Genomic DNA, 24,931 nt, shown 5'->3' with positions numbered 1-24,931 from the left:
CTCAGCCTGGGAGTGGGAGCAGGAGCAGGCAAGGCACAGCTGCCGGGCAGCCCTGTCTTCCTCCTCCCTGCCCTGGGACCGCCACCGAGCCACTGTGTGGGAGGCAGGGCTGGGCACTCACGGTTTGCTCCAATCAGGGACTCAATGCGCTCCCGGCGCCTCTGGCGCAGCCGATGGACCATGAAGAGCAGCAGTGACAGGATGAGGAAGGAGGACACACAGCTCACAATCAGACGCATCCCACTGGCCATGGAGTCCAGCAGGCTGCTGCCGTCTGTGCGGACGGGGAGAGCTGCTCTCAGGAGGGGGGTTGGCCCCCCAGGCAGTGTACCTCCTGACCCCTCCTAGTGCCAGGCCCCGCACACAGCCACTGGGATGCCGCAGCCTGGCCTCAGCCCCTCCTGAAGGCTCTGTCGCTACCCCATTCCCCACCCGCCCCCATTGCTGGGGTTGAGCCCCGGAAGCCACTCGGGGCTGGACGGGGTGCTGAGCAGGACTGTGCATCCGGCCGCAGCACCCAGGTCCTCCCTGATGCAGGGGAGCTGAGGTCAGCAGGGCTGTGTCAGTGGCCTGAGTTCAGAGCTTGGCTTCAGTCCTACGGGGGGCCCAGAGCTCTCTGCCCCTCCCCTGCACCCAGCAGTGCTCACATGTGGAGGCTGGGGTCACCTGGACCCCACAGGTGATCCGGAGAGGATGCAGGTGCAGCTTCCCCTGGACCCCAGAGTCCCTGTTTACAGCCCCTGTCTACCCTCAGCCCTGTGTCTGTTCTGATTCTTTTTTTTTACCTTTTTATTTTATATTGGAGTACAGTTGATTAACAATGTTGTGTTAGTTTCAGGTGTACAGCACAGTGATTCAGTTAAACATACACGCATTGGCTATTCTGATTCCTGACCTCCCCACGCCCACCCTCCTGCCCACCCTCTCTGTGGGTGGGGAGCCTGGGGGCCACCGCCAGGGACTCAACTGCACATTCACGGTCTCGTAGGATGGAGAGGGGTCACCCAGGGAGAAAGTGTTCACACGGGAACCCCGCCGCCAACTCACGCTCCTCTCCCCATCGGGTCATAGCACCCGCCCGAGTAAGGCTGGGCAGGGCCTGCTCTGGGCCAGCTCCGTGGTGGAGGCCCAGGGTCCCGCAGCAGCTTCCTTGGGGTGCCAGAGTCCGGCCTGCACCCAGATGTCTTGGGGCAGAAGTGGTGGGGGCCTAGGGCCTGGGCAGCAGCTCCGTGGTGAGCACCAACCCCGCCCCACCAGTCAAGCGTCCCAAAGTCCTCTGCTTGTGGAGGCTGCAGCTGCAGGGCGCTCTGCTAAGGGCCCTGTGCCTCTGACCACACGTGTCCAGGGACCTCACCAGGGTGACTCTGCACCCCCGGGGACACTGGCAGCTTCTGGTGATACCTTTGGCGGTCCCCAACAGCAGGCGGGGGAGGCACTTCTGGCACCTGGTGGGCAGAGGCCGGGGATGCAACTCAACATCCCACTGGCCACTAGCTCAGGGTCTGACCTGACCTGCCCGGCACACACCAGGCTTGTTGGGCGCTGCTAGGAGAGGTGCTGGTGCAAGGCAGAGAGGGAGAGAACGGTGTCAGGCATTCCCAGGGCTCTCGCCTGCATGAGGTTGCCACTTCCGCCGAGTCACAGAATCGGAACCAGGGGGATCTGGGAACACCTGCCTCCAGACGCAGCATGGAGGCCAGGGAGCTTCACTGGGCAGGAGTGACCTGAGCCATGGGAGCCTCTGTGTCCACTCCCACTTCTGCAACAGCCACATGGGCAAGTCCTCAACTGCCAGCCCTGAGGAGACACTTCACAGCCAACACAGGTGCCAACTGGATGGCCAGGCTCATACTGGCCCTCCTCCCATGGGGCCAGAAAGCTTCCCCCAAAGCTGCATTTACTGCTGACAACACTGGAGTAAGTGTGTGAAAGGAAACATCCTCTCATTAATTAGCTGCTGTTCTGATACCGGTCTCAAGGGAACATTTCATCCCCGTCTGGGAGGAGGTCTGTCAGCCCACGGGGCTGCTGTTAATTGGCGGCCAGCTCAGAGACCCCAGGGTCGGGGGGTAACTAAAGCAGCGGGCCTCTGCAATGACTAATTCCTGCTCAGTCCTAAAATAAGCCCAAGGACACGGCCAAGGTCCCTGACCGTCATCCACGGTACTCACCAGGAAGAGGTACCAGCAGTCAGACATGAAGAAAAGAGTACTGTCCCAGGGGGCAGAGGCCAGCCAGGGGCCCCCGGGGGCCCTCAACATGTCAGGTCCCTCCATGGGGTCCGGACAGTGCCAGGCGGGGCTGCCTGCTGTGGTCCAGGCTGCAGGTCCCTGGCCAGCCCTGGGCCCCGACAGAAGACACATAATGCTGCAGCAGACGCTGCTGAATGGAAGGGGCCCCGGAGGCCGCTGGCCTGACCGTTGGTCTGATGCCTAAGCCTGCCCAGGCCTCCCCAGGCCACCACGAGGAGCTTGGCGCCCCACTGGGCTCGGTGCCAACGACAGCATCCAGTCTCTGTGGAGGAAGCAGGTGGAGCCGAAGCTCAGCAGGAATCGGAGGCGGGTGCCTGGTCCCTGATGCAGGCTCTGCTACCGGCTGGTGCACGGCCAGCACCTCACACCTCTCGGCCCCAAGCCCGGGCACCAGCGCAGGACGGAAGGAGAGGCCGTTGCTCAGCGTCGATTTGTTTCCTGAATGAGCTGAATGACCGCTGAACATCTTTTCAGGTGCTTGGCTGACTTCGTGCATCTGCTCTGGTCAAGTGTCATTTTAGAGCCTCTGCCCATTTTTTAACAGGGTGGTTTGTTCTCTTATTATTGAGTTTTGAGAGTTCTTTATATACTCTGAATACAAGACCTTTGTCGGATCTGTGTTTCTCTGTTGGTGGTTTATCTTTTCAATTCTTTAAGGGTCTTTCAAGGAGCAGAAGTTTTCAATTTTGATGCAGTCTAATTTATCAATGTTTCTTTTGTGGACCATGCTTTTGATCTAAAAATGTTGCATATCCCAAGGTTACAAAGATTTTTCTCCTGTTTTCTTTTAAAAGACTTAATTTTAAAAGAACATATGTTGGGGGGGAGGGATAAATTGGGAGATTGGGATTGACATACACACACTACTCTATATATAAAATAGATGACTAATAAGACGCTACTGTGTAGCGCAGGGAACTCTACTCAATACTCTGTAATGGCCTATATGGGGAAAGAATCTAAAAAAAGAGTGGATATATGTATATGTCTAACTGATTCACTTCGCTGTACACCTGAAACTAAAGCATTGTAAATCAACTATATCCCAAAATTAAAAATAAAATAAAAGAACGTATGTTTTTTTCTAGAAATTTTATAATTTAAAGTTTTACATAGGTGTATGACCATTTTGCAAGAAGTGTAGTGTAAGGTTAATTTTTTTGTTTTGCTTATGGATGTCCAATTGTTCCAGCTCCATTTGTTGAAAGACTATCCTTTCTTCATTGAATTGTCTTTGTACCTCTGTTAAACAGCAGTTGACCACATAAGTGTAGACTATTTCTAGACTCTCTATTCTGTTCCACTGACCTATGTGTCTATTCTTGTGCTAAAAAATCACAGTTTTGATTACTATGACTATATAGTAAGTTTTATATCTGGTGCTATGAATCCTCCAACTTTGTTCTTTTTAAAAACCGGTTTGGCTATTCTAATTCCTTTGCCTTTCCACATAAATTTTAGAATCAACTTGTTAATGTCTATAAAAAAACCCTGCTGGAATTTTGGTTGGTACTGTATAGAATCTATAGATAATTTGGGGAGAATTAACCTTTTAGTGATATTGAGTCTTCTGATCCATGAACCTTTTATTTCATTTATGCCCTTGATTTCTTTCATCAGTGTCTTAACGATTTGTAGCATACAGACGGTGTGCATATTTTGTAAGATTTGTACCTAAGTATTTCATGGTTTTTGGTGCTACTAATAAATGGTACTTTTCTTAAAAATTTCAATTTCCAACTTTTTACAGGTAGTATATATAAACATAATGGATTTTTGCATATTGACCTTGTATCTGAAGACCTTGCTAAACTAAACACATTTATTAATTCTAGCAACATTCTTGTAGATCCTCTAGGATTTTCTACGCAGACAATCACATCATCTACAACAAGAAATGATTTCATTTCTTCCCTTCTAGTCTGGATGCCTTTTCTGACATTGCCCTTGACCTCCCATATAACCCCGAACATGGTGTGAGAGCAGACATCCTAGCCTTGTTGAAGGAGATATTTTCCTGGTGTCTCTTTCCTTGCTGCAGTGTGGGCAGTTCCCAGAAGAGGATGCTTGGCCTGGGAGGCAGTCAGAAGGCTGCAGAAGCAAGGCCACAGTGTGGGGCAGGGTGAGGCCTTGACTGGGCTATTCTGGCTGCACTGGAGAGAGGCCTGTGGCAGCTCTGATCCTGCCCAGATGCCCTGAAGGCCGTGGGCTGCTGAAAAGTCCTCAGAGCTGGGTGGGCTCCACGGGCCATGCATGCCCACAGATGAGTCACGCTTGTATATGTTTGGTCATTCTTACAGAGCCTGGACAGAGAGTCAAGGCAGCAGAAGTCAACTCCTGAGAAACGGAACCAGGAATCCTGGTGAAGAGACTTGTGAAAGCCAGCATTTGACTCCCGTGGAAGGTGAGTAAGCTGGAGGCTAGAGTGATGTGGCTGGGGCGCAGGAGACCTGGCAGGCACCCAACTGGCTTGTCAGACATCTGCAGGCATGTGCCCTTCAGTAGCGGGTACCATCTACCCTGTGGGATGGGGAGGCCTGAGCGCACCCCAGCTCCATGTCCCCTGCTGGCTCCTCGCAAACATGGCCTCTGCATGCACCACAGCCAGCCACACAGGTTTGGGATACACGCCAGAGCACCCGGCCCGCCGAGCCTCAGCCAGCCTGACGCTGTCTGGCTTGCCCTGATGGCCCTGGGGAGCAGGACGGCTCTCGGTGTGTGGCCCTCACATGTGGCTCCAGCTTCCCTCCATAGGTCCTGCCCAAGCCGTCCGCTGTGGGGCCCACAAGCCCGTGTCGCTCACATTGAAATTCATGCTTCTGATTTACATTTCTCTTGAGGTCATGAATTCACAGGGAGATGCCAGCTGCTCTGGCGTGGAGAACAATCAGGTGCGTGAGTTGCTGTGCTAAGGGCTGAAAGGACAGTCCCACCCGCTGCTCTTTTATCAGAAGTGGAAGGAGGAGGGTCACCCAGAGACCACATGGCCCCTGGCGTCCACTGTGAGTCACCACCGAGTGGGGAGGAGTTTTATGTCAAAACTGTGGGTAATATTTAATCTTTTTCTTAAAGATTCTAACAGTAAAGACTGATAATGGCAAGCAACAGAAACTGTCATCACCTTCCACGTCACCACACTCAGAAACAGGAAGAGCTCCAATGGGGACCACGACGGAAGCCAGTTCTGAGTGTAACCAGGAGAGAAGACAGGCCTACAGCCCTTGGTCACAGCTGCCATGTGAACACGCAGCCCCACGCAAGGCCGAGCTCGCCATCTCACCTGGGTCCAGGCACATGAACTTGCAGCACTCCTTAGGGTCCTTGCGGTACTGCTGGCAGCCCTGGGGCCGCTCGCACAGGGCAGCTACGCACATCTCGGGCTCCCCTCTGTGACAGGTGCAGCTCAGGCACGGATCGTCCCCTTTGGGGGTGAAGTAGAACCCTTCATCCACAACGTTGTCCTTGATGTCGACACATGTCTGACCTGCAATAGGAAGAGATATGTGGGTCACCAGCCAGAGGAGCCCTGACTCCCCACCCGGGCCTGGGCCAACATGACAGCAGAGGAGTTGGCAAGATGGACCTGAAGCACCCCCTTCCAGGGTGGTGGGTCTGCCCGTGGTCACAGGGAGGGGCTGAGAGACCGCCTGGCACACTGTCAGGACAACACGTTGCTCAGCATACCTGGCCACGAGCAGACAGCAGGGACAGAGAGCCCGGGGAGAAGCGCTTGCTTTCAAGTGCCTAAGCGCATTACATGTGAGATTCCCTCCATTATAAAATGCAGGTATCATGAGTATCAGCCCTTTTAGCATCAGAATGTATCTCAAATGAGCCTTCGGAGACGGTCCACTGGAACTGAGACACACAGTGAATTCGCACAAAGCCGACTGGTACCAGAGGAGGAAGAACTGCTGGTGTGAGACAAGAGGGGGTGAAGGCGCAGGCCCTGAAGCGGGTAGGAGACACGCCCAATGCTGGGCATGAGGGCTGAGGCAGGGGTGTGGTTCTCTTCAGGGACACGAGGAGGAGATGTTCTGGTCTCTCAGTGGGGTAGGGACATCTAGGAAAACTCGCAGAAGATGCCACACCTCGGGTCTGTGCCACACTTGACTGGAGTCAAATCTGTGTGACCCACATGATCAGGAGTGTGCAGGGCAAGAAACTTACATAAAAGTGTTCCTGCTCAAACAGAGGGAGGAAGGATGAAGAAAATGAGCAGAGCCCTTGGAGATGCAGGAAAACCATGTGGAGACACAACGGACAAAAACGCCCACATTCGCTGCAAAGCAGAATCCTGCACATCTAGGAAGCTCAACGGACTTCAAGTAGGATAAACACAAAGAACAGACATGGCACAGGGAGAAAGCGGGAAGTCAGAGAGGACGGAAACCTTAAAAAGAGCAAGAAAAAATGACACAATACTTATTGTGAACCCCAGTAAGATTCCCTGCCAAGAGGCCAGAAGGCGGTGGGATAATGAATTCTAAGTGCTCAAAGGAAAAGCTGTCAACCAAGAGTTCTCCATCCAGCAAAGCTGTCTTTCAAAAATGAAGACTTTCCCGGGTAAACAAAACCTGAGAGAACTTGTGCTTTCTGACTCCCAGGATAAGAAACACCAAAGGAAGCTCTGCAGCAAAAAGCAGGTGACCTTCAGAGAGTAATCTGAATCCATACAAAAAGCCAAAAAGCACTAGAAAAGGCAATTATGTAATTATAAGACAGTATAAATGCATATTTTTTCCTCCTTTATTCTCTCAACTTAATTAAAAGGCAGTTGTATAAAATAATATATCTATAGTGTAGTGCTGGGCCCATAACATATGGAAAGGTAATATACCTGGAATGTATGTGCCAGTGACAGTGAAAGAGGTGTGTGGAAGCAAAGCTGCAGTGGGCAAAGGAAACGGCTGCAGATGGTAAAGCAATTACAACTGTGCAGTGTTGGGTTTTTAACACTAAGAGATCTAACGTATACAGTACTCATGCTGCAAAGAGAGGAAAAGAGAACGGAGTTTCACAGAAGTATGTGACAGTGTGATTTAGAAGAAACATATATTTGGTCATTCAGATGACCAACATACACTTCTCATATACATTTGGTCTTCGCCCACAGTTCCTGGCTCACAAATGCTTGGAATTTCCTAAGTGCAGAGAGTGATACAGGAGTCTTTTGTTCTGTGATGAAGTGACTTTTGGAATCTGGTTGACAGGAGGACCGACCCTGTGATCAGAGGGTTGGAACTTTTGGTTCCCATCCCTTGATTTCTGCGGAAGGGGTGGGTAGGGGCGGGTGGAGGTTGAATCAATCATCAACGGCCGATTTAATCAATCATGCCTATGTAATGAAGCCTCCATAAAAACCCAAAAGGACAGCTTTCTGGCCTTTTTGGAAAGCTTCCATGACACGGAACCAGACCATTCTGCAGGCTGCTGTGCTGGGCACCAAGCTCCCCAAGAACAGAGCTCCTTCATTGGGGACCTCGCCTTATGTGTCTCCTCATCACAATAAATCAGTAATCTAGTGGGTAGACAGGTTTCCTGAGTTCTGTGAGCTCTTATAGCAAATTAATCAAGCCTGAGGAGGGGTCAGGGGAACACCATTTTACAGCTACCACTGGAAAAGAAGGAGACTTTAAGTAAAACAAACAAAAACTACTATGGGTAAAAAAGGTTCGATTAATGATTGAAAGGTTCAACTCACCAGGAAGATATAATAATTATAATGGCTTATGTCCCTAACAACATGATCTCAAGAAAGATAAAGCTAAAATTAGAGAGTATCAAGGAAAAATGGATGAATCAACATGCATAGTGAGAGATTATAACATGTCTCTTTCAAAAACTGATGTATCATGCAGCCAAAAAAGATCTGAGCAAGAGCACCAACAAGCCTGAGCTACCAGATGTATAAAAACCCTGTGGCCGGGAGTTCATAAAGATGAATCAAAGAGGCAAACCTCCAGTGAGACTGATCAAGAAAAAGGAAGAGTACGTAAATGATATCAGGAAACAAAAGGAGAGCACAATGACAGACATACAAATGCTTCAAAAAAATCATAAGCTATTATTTAGATTAGATTACATGGGCAACGCCCTAGATACACATGACTTACCGAAACTGACTCAAGAAAACTAGGAGATGTGAATACGCCTATAGCCATTAAAGGAACTAAATCAGTATTAAAAATCGCACATGTATACACACATACACACACACACACACACACACACACACACACACACACACACACACACACGTCTTAGCTCTGCCCATTGAAAGGGCATAAAAGCAATGAGCATTAACTAATACATAATGCTCATGAAAGAAATAAAAGAATATCTAAGTAAATGGAGAGACATACCATGTTCGTGCATTGGAAGATTCAACATTGTAAAGATGTACATCTCCCCAGATTGACCTATATAGGTTTAATGCACTTCTTATCTAAATCCCAGCAAGGTTTTTATAGACAGATAAGCTTATTCTAAAATTTAGGTAGAAAAGACACAGGCTCTAGAACAGCTAAAACCATCCTGACCTAGAAGAATAAGGTAGGAGGAACCACTTCCTGATTTCAACACTGATTATACAGCTACAGTAATCAAGACAGTGTGGTAATGCAGAAGGTTCAATGGAACAGAATAGAGAACCCAGAAATATACCCACACAAACATGCTTGACTAAGTTTTGACAATGGCACAAAATGCAATGAAGGCAAGACAGCTTTTCAACAAACAGTGCCCGAGCAACTGGACATCCACAGCAAAAAAATGAAGCTTGACCTAATTCTCACACCTTATTAAAAAATTAACTCAAAATGGATTATAGACTCAAATGTAAAATACAAACTATAAAACTTTTAGAACACAACACAGGGTAAACTCTTCAGAATGTAAGGCTAGGCAAAGAGTTTTCAGACCTGACACCAAAAGAGTGACCCATAGAAGGAAGAATTGTTAAACTGGACTTCAGCAAAACTAAAAACCTTTGTTCTGTTAAAGCCCATGTGAAGAGGATGAAGACAAGCTACAGAATAGGAAAAAGTACCTGTAAAAAACTCATCTGCCAAAGAACTAGAACCTACAATACATAAAGAACTCTGAAAACTCAACAGTAGAAAACCCAAACAATCCAACTAGAAAATGGACAAATGACATGGACAGATATTTCACCAAAGAAAATATACAAATAAGCACACGGAAAGGTTTAACATCATTAGCCTCAGGGAAATGCAAATTAAAACCATGAGATAGTACTACATACCTATCAGAATGGCTAAAAATTAAAAATAGTGAAAATCACAAGTGCTGGCCACGATGTGGAGAAAACTGGGTCACTCTTACATGGCTGGTGGGAATGTAAACACTCTGAAAAAGTTCACTAGTTTCATAAACAATGAAACATGCAACTACCATACAACCCAGCAACTGCAATCCTGTGCATTTATCCCAGAGAAGGGAAAACTTACATTCACAGAAAAACCTGTGTGCACATGTTTATGGCAGCTTTAACTGTAACAGTCAAAAACTGGAATCAGGGGCTTCCCTGGTGGCACAGTGGTTAAGAATCTGCCTGCCAATGCAGGGGACATGGGTTCAAGCCCTGGTCCGGGAAGATCCCACATGCCGTGGAGCAACCAGGCCCGTGAGCCACAACTACTGAGCCTGCGCGTCTGGAGCCTGTGCTCTGCAACAAGAGAGGCCGCGATAGTGAGAGGCCCGCGCACCGCGATGAAGAGTGGCCCCCGCTCGCCGCAGCTAGAGAAAGCCCTCGCACAGAAACGAAGACCCAACACAGCCATAAATAAATAAATAAATAAATATTTAAAAAAAAAAAAAAAAACTGGAATCAGCTCAGTTGTCCTTCAACAGGTGAGTGACTGGTTAAATGCTACTCAGCAATAAAAAGGAACAAAGTACTGACAAGACACACATGTAACAACTTGGAACTGTGCTGGCAGAGAGCCAATCCCCAAAGGATGCATAGCAATATGGTTCAATTTATACAACACTATTGAAATGAAAAAACTTTAGAAGTGTTAGTGATTTTAAGTGGCTAGGGATGGGCTAGCTTCTAGCCAGCCCACTCCAGCTTCCCACACCAACCACATCCAATCCGAGCACACCTGGAGCCATCATGGCACCGCTGAAAAGCCCCTTGCTGGCTCCACAACCCCAGCTGGAGGTGGGGAAGCACTTGAGGAGCCCACGCCGCCGGAAGGCCTTGAGGACAGATGCCCTGAAGAGGGGCCCAAAGGGAAAACCTAAAGCAGAGGCTGGAACAGACACTAAGAAGAGCCGTGTAGCAAACAAGATGCATAAAGGTAGCCACAGCCCAGTCTGACTCCTGCTGAGACAGACCCCTCCACCCACTATACCCAAGGCACACAGAAGAAAGGCCAGCCTATTTCCAGGCACCAAAATGACTGGACTCCCCTCCACTGTCCTATACAAGGCGCTGACTTTCAACAAAATATGACAAGGCACACGACAAACCAGAAGGAAATACCAAACTCCAGAGACAACACGATCATCAAGGATATGACACAGAAGAAGGAAGTAACACACAGAAAATTTAACACAAGTAGGATTAATATGCGAAAACCTCTAGTGGAAAAGTTGACAACATACAAGATGGGAAATTCAGCAGAGAGAAACCGTAAGAATCAAACAGAAATGCTAGAAATGAAATGTTAAAAAAAAAAGAGATGAAGAAAGCCATCAGTGGGTTCACAAGTAGACTCAACACAGCCAAGGAAAGAATTAGTAAACTTGAAGCCAGGTCTATAGAAATTACTCAAACAGAAAGACCAAAAGGAAATTAAAGAGACACCACAACTAAGTGCAATGCATGATTCTGAACTGGATCCTGGGCCAAGAAAAAGAAAACCAGTAAAGCACGTTATTGAAACAACTGAGAACACCAGAATAATAAATTGCAGATTGTTGTGCGGTGTTTGTTGTGTAGTATTTATTGTGCAGTATTGCATCTAGATCAAACGTCCTTGTTTGGATAATTGTGCTGTGGTTATATAAGAACATGCTGTTTTTCTTAGAAATACGCACTGAGTATTTAGGCCTCAAGGGAACAGTATCTCTAATTTACTCTCAAAAGATTTAGGAAAAATAGTCAAAGAGAGAATGATAAAGCAAATGTGGCACAATATAAATAACTGGTGATTCTGTGTAGAAGGCGTATGACAGGAAGTTCCTTGTATCATTCTAGTAACTTTTCCCTAAGTGTGGAATGATATCTAAGTAACAAGTTAGAAAGTTCCCTAGCCCCTGGGCCCAGATGCTCCTATAAGGTTGGTCTATCAAACAAGATCAAGATTATAACCAACTAGTACAAACTGACTTAGAGGCTGGTAAAAGAGAATGCTTCCCAGCTCATTTCATAAACCTAATATAAATGTGATAACAAAAACTATTCAAGGAGCACATGGAAAAGGAATGATAGTAACAGGCTAAGCTCACTTCTTAAAGCAGTTTCAAAAATCCTAAATAAAATATCAGCAAACCAAAGCTGGCAATAAACATACAAAAACCAGGAGGACGGTTCAAAATGAGAAAATCTATTAATGTTAAAGAGTAAATGATAAAATCACGTAATATAAACAAAGCAGTAATGTAAAACAGTAAAGAAGAAACACCACACACTCCCAATAAATGCAGAAAAAGGATTAATATAAAAATCAATACATTTTTGTAATGTAAAACTTCCCAGCAAACAAGGACTATATGGGTACTTCCTTAGCCTCATAAAGGTATCTGGTTTTCTAAGTCCTAGAGAAAATCTTACATTTAATGCTGAAACACTAAAAGCCATCCCCTTTGGGTTGGGAAGATAAGAATGCTTACTATTACCACTTCTAAGTGAAGCTGCAAGAAAAGAAACACCAGGAAAAAAAAGTAAAGAAGTTTTAAAAGAGAAAAAAGATTTGAAAGAAAACACAAAAATGTCTAAACAGAAAGTCTATTCTCTAATAGACAATTAATAAGGGAGTTCAGAAAACTGATCCCCAAATTCATACAGAAGAGGAAAAGGTCCAGAACAGGCAACACGATGGCTGAGGACAGAAGAGGAGCCCACCAGCTGGGAGGACTTGTCACGAAGCTCCTATAAATGTGATGAGATGGTGCCCGTGCAAGGACTGACCAACGGCCAAGTCCAAAACCAGGCTCTGGCCCCTGTGAAATCCTGACCCACGACAAATCAGCAGCGAAGGCAGGGATGGTCCCCAGAGGGGACAGATGAGGGAGCCCTGCCCTCGGGCTGCACAATCACAGCATGGCCCTGAGGCTGGAAGAACCTCAATGTGGAATGTGGGCGAGCGAGCTGGCAGAGGGCCCAGAACAGACCTGACACCACAGGCTGGAGGGCAGTGGCCCAGATGGGGCTGACAGAGAAGCAGAGTGAGGGCCTCTGGAGGACCCACGGAGAGCAGGGGGAGGTGACTAAGAGAGTCCGAGGCTCCAGGACACCACGAGATGTGGCAGGTCCTCTGGTCACCACCGTCATCCCAACTCCTAACGACACGGGGTGGGCAGGGCCTCTGTCCTGGGGGGAGATGAGGGCTCAGGGATGACACTGGGGCCCAGCCTACAGGGCCAAACGGGATGCCCGCCTGCGTCAGATGTGCGCTTACTTCTTTTACACAGAAACGAGGACTTGTCGTGGCAGCTCTCAGCATGCCAGCTATGCAGGTCGTGGTGGCGGAGCGTGGGGAAGTGGAAGCATTGCAGCTGCGCGCAGAACACACCGTCACCCTCTGACGTGGCCGCCGCGAAGATGGGGTCCGGGGGCAGAAGCACCTCTGAGGAGCCTGCGGGACAGACAGCGTCACAGCATGATGGCAGCAGGCCAGGGAGCAGGGAGGCAGGCACACTTAGAAACGTTACTACAACGTCAGAGGCCCTGCAAGGACGGCAGTGCCCACAGGAAGGAGAAAGACGCCCCTTCCTGCTCAGAGGGACTCAGCCAGTGAGAAGCTGTGGACTCTCTTCGACCACAGTGTCAGGACCACAAGTGTGCCCAGGAGTATCCGCACTGTCCTAAAGGCTGGCACCCTCTACTGGGGTTAGGGATTCACCCCAAGAGCTGGGATTAGGGCAGGTGAGAACCTACTAGAATGATCCTCTGCAGGCATGCTATGACTCTTGAGCCTGGAAACCTAATGGCCATTTCCGAATCAACTACTCCACCGGGAAATAGGAACAGGCACTCACACTCCAGGAGTACAGGTCAGGGATGCTCCAGCAGGACCTTTGAGGACTGAGGGGGGGCCACTCGGGGGGAAGCCACTGCCCGGGGCCCTGACCGGTCTGTGTGGAGACACGGCCGCCCACCTGCCACAAGGTCCCCCAGGCTGGGAGACAAGTGAGCTCTGCCCGAGTGCAACGTCCCTTCACTTTCCACAGGGAGGTGACAGAGCAAGCAGCCCGGGATCCCCAGGCTCACCAGCCCTCACTTGTCCTCAGAGACACATCAACAGCAGGACTGGGATGTGTTTGGGAAAAGGAACTGGCCCCAAGCTCAAGCCAGAGGCCCAAGGAGCAGCCTAACAGGAGAAGCCCAAGGAGGGACAGGGCAAGGCATGTGGCTCGGGTGGCAGGTGGAGGAACCTGCCAGCACCCGGGCAATGGGACAGGAGGGGTGACCACGGGCGGGTGGGAACGCAGCTGCTCACATGGCTCCTGACGTCACCTCGGTAGTTAAAGCAACACACATGTACGCTCACACATGCATGCTCACACTCACATAATCTATTTTAATTCCACCTGCCTGACGGTTCCAGGATGTTTTGGACCCTAACTCTGACCTTCCCTGTTCTAGGAAGCCTGTCCCTCCCTCTCTGGCCTGAGTTCATGTCCGCTGCACACTCTGCTCATTTTTATGCTCCAATTAAAGTTGTGGACTTTGAAACGAGGGTGGACAGTCTAGAAATGGCCAAGACAGAAACCACCACAGGTTCCGGAGGAGGCCAAGCCCCACCTGGGTCTGGCGGAAGGGCCAGACCGGGGCTGGGCCATCACAGCCTCCCCGGGTGTGGGGCCCAATCCTCCACACAGCCCCGCACCGGGCACCCGGGTGGGAGAAGGTTGGAGTGGAGAGCTTAGCAATAGTCGCCCTTGTCAGGATGACGCCCCCCAGGTTCAAGCCCAACAACTCTTCTGAAGGACCAGGAAGCCTTACCTTTGAATGCCACCTCCCAGTGACCTTCTAAGGAGCGGTTCCGGCCAGTGATGACGTACTGGTAGCCGACCCACAACCTGCAGGAAGACAGATCGCAGGAGACCTCAGTGCGACAGGGGGAAGCAGGCACCACTGTGTGCATGTTTTTTTTTAAAAAATAAACTTATTTATTTATTTATTTTTGGCTGCATTGGGTCTTCGTTGCTGTGTGCAGGCTTTCTGTAGTTGCAGAGAGCAGAGGCTACTCTTCATTCCAGTGCGCAGGCTTCTCGTTGTGGTGGCTTCTCTTGTTGCAGAGCACGGGCTCTAGGTGCGAGGGCTTCAGTAGTTGTGGCACGGGGGCTCAGTAGTTGTGGCTCACAGACTCTAGAGCACAGGCTCAGTAGTTGTGGCACATGGGCTTAGCTGCTTCACGGCATGTGGGATCTTCCCAGACCAGGGCTCGAACCTGTGTCCCCTGCATTGGTAGGTGGATTCTTAACCACTGTGCCACCAGGGAAGTCCCTGAATGTGTGCATTTTTAATAGTTACATTGACCTTTAAAATATTGAGCTTCAAAGGCATTAATGATTTTTGAAAGTTTTGATACTTAGTTTTAATAAAATGCATTAAAATTCTAAATAATAAACTCACTAGTCAGAAAAAGTTTTTATCTCGGGTGACTCCTGCCAAGACTCTTCTTATTAGCTGAACCAATAAAGCTTTTACATTCTAAGTAAAATCAATTTAGTTCTTGGTGGACACAAACCTGTGAATACACTAAAACCAAAGAGTAGTATGCTCTGAGGGGTGAGTTTTATGGCATGTGAATTACACCTCAATAAAAGACAACCCCTATGAGCACACACTGCCTCCCTTGGAGCCTCCCACCCAGCAGGTGCTCCCGACCGCAGCCTCCCAGCTCTGGAGATGTCCATCAGTGGGTCCCCAGCTGCCGTGGGTGCCACTCTGCCCCTCCAGCCCCCACCATGCATGTGCCCATCCTGAGGGCACATTCCCACCCCTCCCTTTTCCAAGGACTCAACCACCCAGTGAGCTGGGAGTTATCTTTCTCACTTTGGTGATTTGCCAAGCTCACAGGGCATAACGGTGGAGCCTCCACCTGCCACGGTCACTGCGTTCCTATGGCAGTGTGGCAGCCTTTGCCATTGTGCGGAGGGAGCACTGGCAGTATGGTGACCCTGTGATCCACTGCTGGCCCCGGCAGTGTGGAAGGGGTCCTCAGCACACATCTGACCCCAGAACAAAGCCCCCTGAATGCTGGGCCTGGGAGAGGCCGGCAGTTGGCCAGTTTCCACACTTGCTCTCTGATGCTGTGGAGCCTGGGGGTCTAGGCCAGGTCCGGAGCCAGACTGCCTGGGTTGGAACCTGGCACACCCCAGTTAATACGTGCCCTGGTCACCACCCTGGGCCCTGTGGTGTCTGGGGGACTGAACGAGTGGGCCCATGGAAGGCACTGAGCACGGGCCTGGCAGAGCCCACTTTCTCAGAAGGATCGCCCCACCTACCTGCATGGCCCGCGAACCAGGCCTACGAAGCCCCATGTGGAGCAGCCCCTCCTGACACAGGCCCAGACCCCTTGCAGTTGCAGCAGAACCCACACAGGGGGACCAACGAAAAGGACTGGCTCAAGGTGACACAAGGTGGCAGCCCATCCCTGCCCCTCTGAGAGACCCTGCCCCGTCGCAACACCTACCCTAAACCCCCATCTCCATTTGCTTCCAGGGGGCGGGGCTGCTGCGGGCTGCCAGAGGCTACGTCCTGGAGGCCATCATGCTAGGCAGGCCTTGGCACTCCACAGGCCCCGGACCCCACCCCGGACTCACTTGTGCTGGTCCTGCCATGCGAAGCTCCGCTCGGGCTGGTCCCATTCCTGGGTCAGGACGAAGCGCAGCTCCTGGTCAGTGGAGAAGGTGGCGAGGGACCCGTTCACGCGCTGGCAGGTCTGTGCAGCATCCCAGTAGTTCTCCCCGCTCAGGTAGACTCGGTAGCAGCTGGCCGTGCCCTCGTAGTGGTGCCACCCTGTCGGGCACTTCCCTAGGAAACATGAAAGACGGCGGGGAGTTGTCCCCCATGTTAGCATCCTCACTCCAAAATGCAATTGTACATGCTGCATCTAAGCAGCTCAGAAACCACCCAAGAAGGGGGAAGCTGAGGCTCAACAGGGGAGCTCTGCCTCCAAGACCATAAGCCTCCCAGTTGTATGAGGCTGTAGCCGCTGGGCAGTCAAGACCAGCCGCTGAGTTCGCTGAGTAAAGTGGCTGATGAGCTGGTAGAACTCCTCAGGCTGGCAGTGTGAGCATTCCCACTACATCACCACACCTAAGTATGTCTACTCAGAAGGGGGTTTCAGCTGTGGTTTTTCTGCCTTTCAATTTTCCTTAAATTTATTCTGCTCTTTTAAACTCCTAATATTGTAGAGAGTTCATTAAATAACTAGTTATTTAAAAAAATTTCTAAATGGAGGGAGAGCCTGCTTCTCCACCTACAAAAGGGTGGGTACAGTTCAGCCCCCAAAGGTAATAACCATCTCTTAAAAAAAAAGCAGCCTGGTTCCAGAGCCTGGGTTCAGGTCATGGCTTCCTCACTCGGGCTGGGTGGCTTTGGGCAGGTCATTGTGCAGCTTCACCCATCAAAGGAGGCCCTGAAGGGCTATTTTAGGTGGACACCCCGGCACAGCCAAGTGGCATGGGAGAGCCAGGGACCACGTGGGGGGTGAGCCTTTGTTCATGAACAGGGCAGGTCTGCAACTTACTGCTGAAGCGGACGGGCTGCGCCACATTCATGGCATGGAAGTGCGTGGGGTCGCCGCCTCGAGCCCGCCCCGGCCTCGGATCCACAGCCTCCTTCCCATGGTAAGGACGCGCCTCCCCGATCACTTCTGAAAGCAGAGAGAGAGTGGCTGTCAACACTGCTCATGAGGGCCAGACGCCAAAGTGAACCCCGGTACAGTCAGATGGCGGGGGGATTGGGAGGGCAGGGAGGAGGAAGCACAGATTCCATCTATTCAGGTTTTCTTTAGAACTCTAAAACGTGCCGTTCATGCCAAATGGGTTACATGAGCTTCTTGCTGAAATTACGCCTGGGCAGTCTTCATTTTTCATTATGACTACGAAATGGGGACTCTCAGTTGCATTTTCTAACAGGCTACTGTGGGCACATCACAGGGTCAGCCACTCCTGCTTAACACCCTCCTGCATCCCTGGCCACAGGGGGTTCTCTGCAGAGTCCAGGCTGCTCCCCCACTGACCTGGAGCCTCCCCTCTTAGCTGTGTGTGGCCCTCTCTGTCTGCTTGCCCCTCTCTCAGCCTCAAGGCCAGGGTCAGGGCACCTGGCACAGGCCCTCGTGTGCAGCAGGCCTGGAGCATGGTTAAAGTGTGACCAGAAAGCTCAGGGTGAGGAAGAATGCTAGCTTTATGTGTGGTGGTCCAAGAGTAATTCGCAGGTCTGAGAGAGGAGACCCAGAGAAGTGAGGAGATTTACCCAAGGCAGGAGAGAGCCAGGGGCTATGTTTCCGAGGGGCCTCTGCGCTCTGCCTGCTGGGGGGCGCCTGGTGGAGGATACCGGTACAGGGTCAGCACAGGCGATGAACTTGGTCTGCACGACTTCGCAGACACAACAGACACCTGCCTGCAGCTGGCTCAACAACCTCAGGCCAGGCGGGGGTGGTGGGGTGGGTGGTGGGTGGAGTGTGGCCCAGGAGGGGCGTGGCGCATGCCAAGGTGGGGCGATGGGCGTGGTAGGGGCGTGGCATGGCAACGGGCAGTCCCCACCTCTCCCACCTGCGGGCAGGGGCAGAGGACCTTCATTCCCCAGCAGGGATCGAACTGGGCCCTGGCAGTGAAAGGAGACCGCCAGGGAATTCCCTGACACGGTTTTTATTTAATAAATCATCTTTATTTTTTCCCATTATAAAATAACACATATTCAATGTAAAATATTTGAGAAATACAGAAGTTTGAAAAGACGAAACAGATAAACTGTACTATTCTAGAGGTTGCTGCCCTTCCAATCTCTCCTTTCTACACAAATCCTTAAAACTATTGGGATCACGTCAAGCACTATTTTATGATTTGCTTTGCAAGCTGAAGACTATAAACAGCTTTCCATATTCTTTAGTGAAGATCACTTTCAATGGCTGCTCAGCATCTGTGAATCGATTTCTTTAATTACCACAACTCCTAAGGTTCCAAGCTGGAGCTGCCTGCATTTCCTAATTTTTGTAGAAGAAGCACATGTGTGTCCTTCTGAGACCCTAGCAGCTTTGTCCCTCTTCCACTAACTACTCAGTAGAGTATTTCCTCGGAGTTTCCATAGTCCCTTCCCAGGCAGGTGATGGGATCAGCTTGCCAATCACTCTAACACATAAAATGTGTTCCCAGTGCCTGAGATAAGTTGGACCCCAGGCAAAGACCTAGAGGAGAAGCTGCCCTCTTCAAACACTGCCCTGGGGTGGGACGGCTTCAGCTCTCTGGGACTGGGGTGCCCCGTGCACATGTCTGAGAACCACCACTTCCCGCTCCCCGGAGGAGACAATGCAAAGCCCCTGCCTCTGTCCCTCCAGGGCGCCAGGCAGAGGAGTGGGCAGATCCCCACTGGGCTGAGGGATAAGGAGGGAGGGGAGCAGAGCCCTCCCAGGCAGAGGGCGCAGCCTGGGCAAAGGCCAAAACCGGGCATGCCTGCGACAAGCTTGAAGACCAGCTTGGGTGTAGCTGAAGCATATTTCGCTATGCCTGCACTTCACACCTCCCTTTTGCCTGCTCTTCACACCTCCCTTCTGCCTGCTCAAACGAGCAAGACCTGTGGTTCCACTTGGTCTTGGCCTCTTCCCCAGACCAAGCACAGCACCTGGGCACCTGGTATACAACCGGTCAAACTGCTCACAGAGGGACGAGGAATCTAGGGCAGAGGGGAGAGAAAGAAAAGGACCGGTTCTGCCGGGGGCACCAAACACCAGGTGGCCAGGATGCTGCCCGCAGTGAAGCCATCTGCAGCCCGGGGAGGGGGTGGGGGGGCAGGTGAAACAGCACAGTAAAGTAACCAGAAAGCCTGGTGGCGGTGGAGGACGCTGCTCTGTGATGAGCAGGCTTCTCTGTGGTTCAGGCAGCAATTCTGAGCCTTCCTCTCTACTCCATTTTCCTTCATATCCAAACGCCCACATCCACCCCCTCATCACTCATTATTCAGCGTCCATTACATGCTGCCACCGAAACCCACCAACAGACACAGGCCCCCTGAGTGTCCTGGGGGCCAGAAGCAAGAGGTGAGGGTGGCTGGGGAAGGCAGAGTTCACTGGATCAGCAGCCTTACAGCACTCTTAGGACCACCTCTGACAATAAGGAGTTTTCTCTGAGCCCCACAGACAGCGCGGCGGCCAGCTGGAGGGTGTGCGGCCAGCCCCAGAGTGCGGGTTTCAGGGTGCAGACGCCCCAGAGCAGCTCTAGGCACTGTCCCAGGCACCCGGCAGCAGGTGGCCCTGACCCCTTAGTGGGAGGTCTCACTCTCACTCCCTGTGGTGGGGACGGGGATGAGTCCAAGCCTGGAACCCAACCTGAGTCCAGCCCTGACGTCTCCGAAGGAGTGCTCCTCTCTCTTCAGATGTCCGTCCCCGGACTTCAGAATGGGAGCCCAAGGAGGAGACCCGGCTGAAACGCTACTGAAAATCTGAGGAAGAGGGAATGTCTGAGATGGGGAGGCAGGCAAGGCCGTGACAGACCTGCTTCAGAGGAGAAGTGTCCCGCCTCAGGACCCTCGTGTGCCCTTGGAGATCAGGGCAGCAAGAGCTGGAGGCCTCGAGTCCAATGGGGAATCTGAGTCAGTAGTCAGGGCAGGCGGTGTCCTGCTTGCTGCTCCCAACCGCAAGTGGCCGGAAAAGAAGATGATGTGCAAATAAAGGACAAAATGTGAGTGATTCTAATTTGTGTTTCCAGAAACTTAAAACTTGTCCAGATGAGCCTGTAACGTCTCCGAATGAGGGAGAGGGCAGGACAGACTGGAGCCTCTTCAGTGTTCTGAGCTGTCGGGACACATGTCACTGTCCTATTTCACACCAAACAGGTTTAGAATCATGGTCAAAAATCAAATGTCTCTAAGTTAACCAATACTTGCTAACCAGCGCAGGATTTCTAAAACCAGAGAGCCAGGAAATACAGTTACTAATAGCATTTCCGTTACGCTGAACACGTTCTTTAAACTGATTCTCTTTCCCCACAGCTGGGGCCAGTCATGTCGCTCAGGGGGATCTCACTGGGCTAAAGTTTGATGGTTTGGGGGAGCCCCAGGGACCACCATCTCTGTCTCTGTTCCATCAGGGACATGCCAACATGAGCACTCTGTCTTCCCATTTTATACCCATGTGGACAGTATATGCGGTACACAGAGATTAACTGCAAAAACACAGCCCTATAAGTTTCAAGTTCAAAATCTGCCTCCCTCCGGCGGCTCCTATAGGTCCATGAATGTCTCAGGGCACAAGTTCACAGAAGGGACATTTTACCTTCTGCTACTGCCTGGGACAGAAGCTGAAGCCACCAGTCCCAGGCACACTCCACCTGTGGCCACAGCTCTCAGATGCCAGGAGTGCTGTGGCAGAAGCAGACTGACCTGAGTGGGGCTCCTCCCTCAAGGTCTTCTCAATTCTTAGGTATGTACATCACAGGATGAAATAGAAATCCTGCCTCCCCTCCCCCAGTCCCCTGCTCCTAATCCCATTTCCCACAGAAAATTCTTCAGATAGTTTTTAAATTATTTTTTCTTACTTCTTCCGGTAGTTTAAAAAGAATTACTTATTTTTACTTATTTCTTCTGTTATGTCTATATTTCCGAATAATAGGTTTACCCTGCTATTTCTAGTGTTATCAATTTTAAGTGTTACCCACTGACTTAAGGTCAGGCAGGCTTATTATTAGCTCACATACACTCTTACCTTCCCAACAGAGTAGCATCAATTTCAAAACTAAAGTCAGTAGAATAATGTAATAATGTAAGTATTCTTCACTTGTGAACCAAATAGCATACTAAGGTTATTTCGATCCTCTAACAGCTTTCTTTTTTCCTGGAGTTAATATTTGCATCGGTTTTAAATTTTTCTTAGCTTTCTGTATATCAACCACTGATTTTTTCAGCTACTACAGCAGATAGCAAAGGCTAACAGTAAAAATTTTAAACACTCAAAACACTGTGTCAGAGCCACCTGGCTCCACTTTGTTTCCTGGAATCCCTGCCTACCTTCCAGCTCCAGGCTGAATGGGCCGCTCTCTGGGCTGGGGCTTGGCTGTGATCCTCGGGTCCACTTTGCTACCCTCCTGCACTGGGACCCTGTTTCCTGGACCCCAGGTCATCTTCTTTCTTGCTTAACCCTCTCCTTTTACAAGATCACATCTTTCTAAGAAAGGGTATAGCAACATTTATGAGTCTATTCATATCTACAATTTCTTTATTTTATCCTCATATATCATTGACTTCTCTGGATATAAAAATCCCAGATTAATAACATTTTTGAAGCTTCTGGTTAAAGATATCAGATTGAACAAACACACCTTGTTCTCTGAAACCCATTAAAACAACAGTAATGGGATTTTATTTTATTATTATTATTTTTGGCCCCCCTGTGCGGCATATAGAACTTCCCCAACCAGGGATCAAACCCATGCCCCTGCAGTGGAAGCACTGAGTCTTAAGCACTGGACTGCCAGGGAAGTCCAGTAACAGGATTTTTAAAAAGGCAGGCACTAGGACAAACAGAACAGTTAAGAGAATGACAAAGTTCTAAAAACTGGAAAACAGGACTTCCCTGGTGGCACAGTCGTTAAGAATCCGCCTGCCAATGCAGGGGATACGGGTTCGAGCCCTGGTCCGAGAAGATCCCACATGCCGCGGAGCAACTAAAAGCCCGTGTGCCAGAACTACCGAGCCTGCACTCTAGAGCCCGTGCTCCACAACAAGAGAAGCCACCGCAATGAGAAGCCCGCACACCACACTGAAGAACAGACCCTGCTCCCCGCAACTAGAGGAAGCCCGCGCGCAGCAATGAAGACCCAACACAGCCAAAAATAAATAAATAAATTTATTAAAAAAAAAAAAACAACAACTGGAAAACAGAAGGACAAGTGATAACGTAGAGAAGGTGACCACATGTCCTAAGATGCCTGGTTATGCCCGCTGTCCCAGTATACCATCCAGTTTAGCATTTGTCAGTCTCAAAATTGTCTTATTTTAGAAGTAAATCACTCCAAATTTATTTGAGCCTAGAAAGCTAAATCCTAGGCCAGCAGCTGGGCAAAGTAAGAAATTTGCAAACTATATACATTGACCCTTAGACCCAGCAATTCGACATTTAAGAATTTACACTGATGATACATCTCCAAAACTCCCTCCAAAACAAAAAAGCCCCCCCCATAACCCCGCATATGCACAAGGTTACTTACTGTGACGTTATTTTTAATAGCAAACTAATGAGGACAACCTAAAGGCCCACACATAGGAGACTGGCTAAATAAAATACGGTACGTTCCTAAGATGGAGAGCAATATAACAGTAAGAAAGAATTTTTAAAAAAAAAAACTTTATGAATTAATACAGAGTTATTTTAAGGATATTCTACTGAATTAAAAAAGAAAAAAAATCAGGGCAAAAAGTACACACAGTAAGACACTTTTTTTATGTAAGAAAGGGTAAAGAAAAAGAAACAAGTAGTAAAATATACACACATTTGCTTATTTTTGTAATCAAAAAAATGCCCAAAACTCAGAAAAGATAGGCCAGAAACCAATCAAGCTAGTGGCCTATTGGATATGGTGGAAACAGGTAAAGGGAAATAGAACTTCTAAGTGTATGTTTTTATACAGTTACAAGTTTTGAATCTTGCTAATGTTTTACATATTCTAAAAAAAAATCAGTTAATCTTGTGGATACACTAAAGCCCATGAAATTGTACACTTTAAAGGGATGAATTTTATGGTACATGATTTATATCTCAATTAAAAAATAAATGAAGATGAGGAGGCAAAGTCCTAAAACTGAATGCAAACATTCAGACGTTAACACATCACACAGAAGAAAAACAGGAATGAATCCGGTGGCTTCTGACTAGACAATGACTGTACCCCCTCAGTGCAACACAGTCTAACATCATAAAGAACTGAGAAGAAATCCTAGAATTTAGTTAGTAGGTTTGTTCTTGGCCGTGGTACAAGAGCAGTAATTCCAAAACTCTTTTATGTGTACTTTAGAATTGGCCAAATGAGTACATATACAGATGGTGCTGGGAACCAGGGTTCGTTCTTATGGGAAAGGGAGGTACAAATATGAGATGGGGGAGGAGAGGAGGAAGTCTAGATTAGAATCGGAGGTACAGCAAATACGAACTCATGATTTAAAAAAAAGTTTTCTGGGGCTTCCCTGGTGGCGCAGTGGTTGAGTCTTCCTGCCAATGCAGGGGACAAGGGTTCGAGCCCTGGTCTGGGAAGATCCCACATGCCATGGAGCAACTAAGCCCATGCGCCACAACTACTGAGTCTGTGCTCTAGAGCCCGCAAGCCACAACTGCCCACATGCTGCAACTACTGACGCCCGCGCGCCTAGAGCCCGTGCTCCGCAACAAGAGAAGCCACCCCAGTGAGAAGCCCACGCACCGCAACAGAAGAGTAGCCCCCGCTCGCCTCAACTAGAGAAAGCCTGCACGCAGCAATGAAGACCCAACGCAGCCAAAAATAAATGAATAAATTTATAAAACATAAATAAATGATAAATAAATAAATAAAAAGGCTGGGGACACCTCTTGACTAAAGGACAGAGCAAGATGGCAAGAAAATACAACATGTAACCTTTAACTAAATCCTGGACTTAAAAGTTTAAAAAACCTGTAAGTGACACTTTTGTGACCATTGAAAAAAATTTCAATATGGACTATATATAAGATAATAGTGTTATAGTAAGTTTCTTGCATGTGAAAATTGTACTGTGATTAGAGTGGATTGTTCTCATTCTCAGAAGATGCTGAATATTTAGGGGTAAATATCATATCTGTAATACACTCTCAAAGGGTTCAGAAAAAAATGTACATAGAGAAAGCAACTGTAGCAAAATGCTAATGGCTGATGAATGCAAGTAAGGGCTACAGGAGCGTTCACTGCACTATTCACTGCACTACTCTCAAGCCTTTTCTGGAGATATGAAATTTCTCGTATTAAATCAGGGAGAAGGCAGGGACTTCCCTGGTGGCGCAGTGGTTGAGAGTCCGCCTGCCAAGCAGGGGACACAGGTTCGATCCCTGGTCTGGGAAGATCCCACATACCGCAAAGCAACTAAGCCCGTGTGCCGCAACTACTGAGCTTGCACTCTAGACCCCGTGTGCCACAACTACTGAAGCCCGCATACCTAGAGCCCATGCTCCACAACAAGAGAAGCCATGACAATGAGAAGCCTGTGCACCGCAACAAAGAGTAGCTGCCGCTCACCACAACTAGAGAAAGCCCGTACA

At 49.3% G+C, this 24,931-nt stretch overlaps 1 protein-coding gene across 8 annotated transcripts in view; it reads right to left on the bottom strand.

The window, feature by feature from the left end:
• Positions 1-24,931, bottom strand: part of DGCR2 (DiGeorge syndrome critical region gene 2) — a 69,941-nt gene that overhangs the window by 4,787 nt on the left and 40,223 nt on the right. For 2 of the 8 annotated variants that reach the window (XM_067699929.1, XM_067699925.1), the window contains 6 exons: positions 17,207-17,332; positions 16,278-16,497; positions 14,452-14,528; positions 12,905-13,081; positions 5,533-5,736; positions 122-292 (listed from right to left, as the gene is read on the bottom strand). In XM_067699929.1, coding sequence (XP_067556030.1) covers positions 122-292; positions 5,533-5,736; positions 12,905-13,081; positions 14,452-14,528; positions 16,278-16,497; positions 17,207-17,332 — 975 coding nt within the window. The remainder of the gene's footprint in view (positions 1-121; positions 293-5,532; positions 5,737-12,904; positions 13,082-14,451; positions 14,529-16,277; positions 16,498-17,206; positions 17,333-24,931) is intronic. The other 6 variants (XM_067699930.1, XM_067699927.1, XM_067699931.1 and 3 more) reach the window with 4 other exon arrangements.

The sequence above is a fragment of the Pseudorca crassidens genome, chromosome 12 (genome assembly GCF_039906515.1).
Source record: "Pseudorca crassidens isolate mPseCra1 chromosome 12, mPseCra1.hap1, whole genome shotgun sequence".
In the NCBI taxonomy this organism is placed as follows: Eukaryota; Metazoa; Chordata; class Mammalia; order Artiodactyla; family Delphinidae; genus Pseudorca; species Pseudorca crassidens.
The sequence above is the reverse complement of the archived record's forward strand: the minus strand, read 5'-3'. Positions and strand labels throughout refer to the sequence as shown.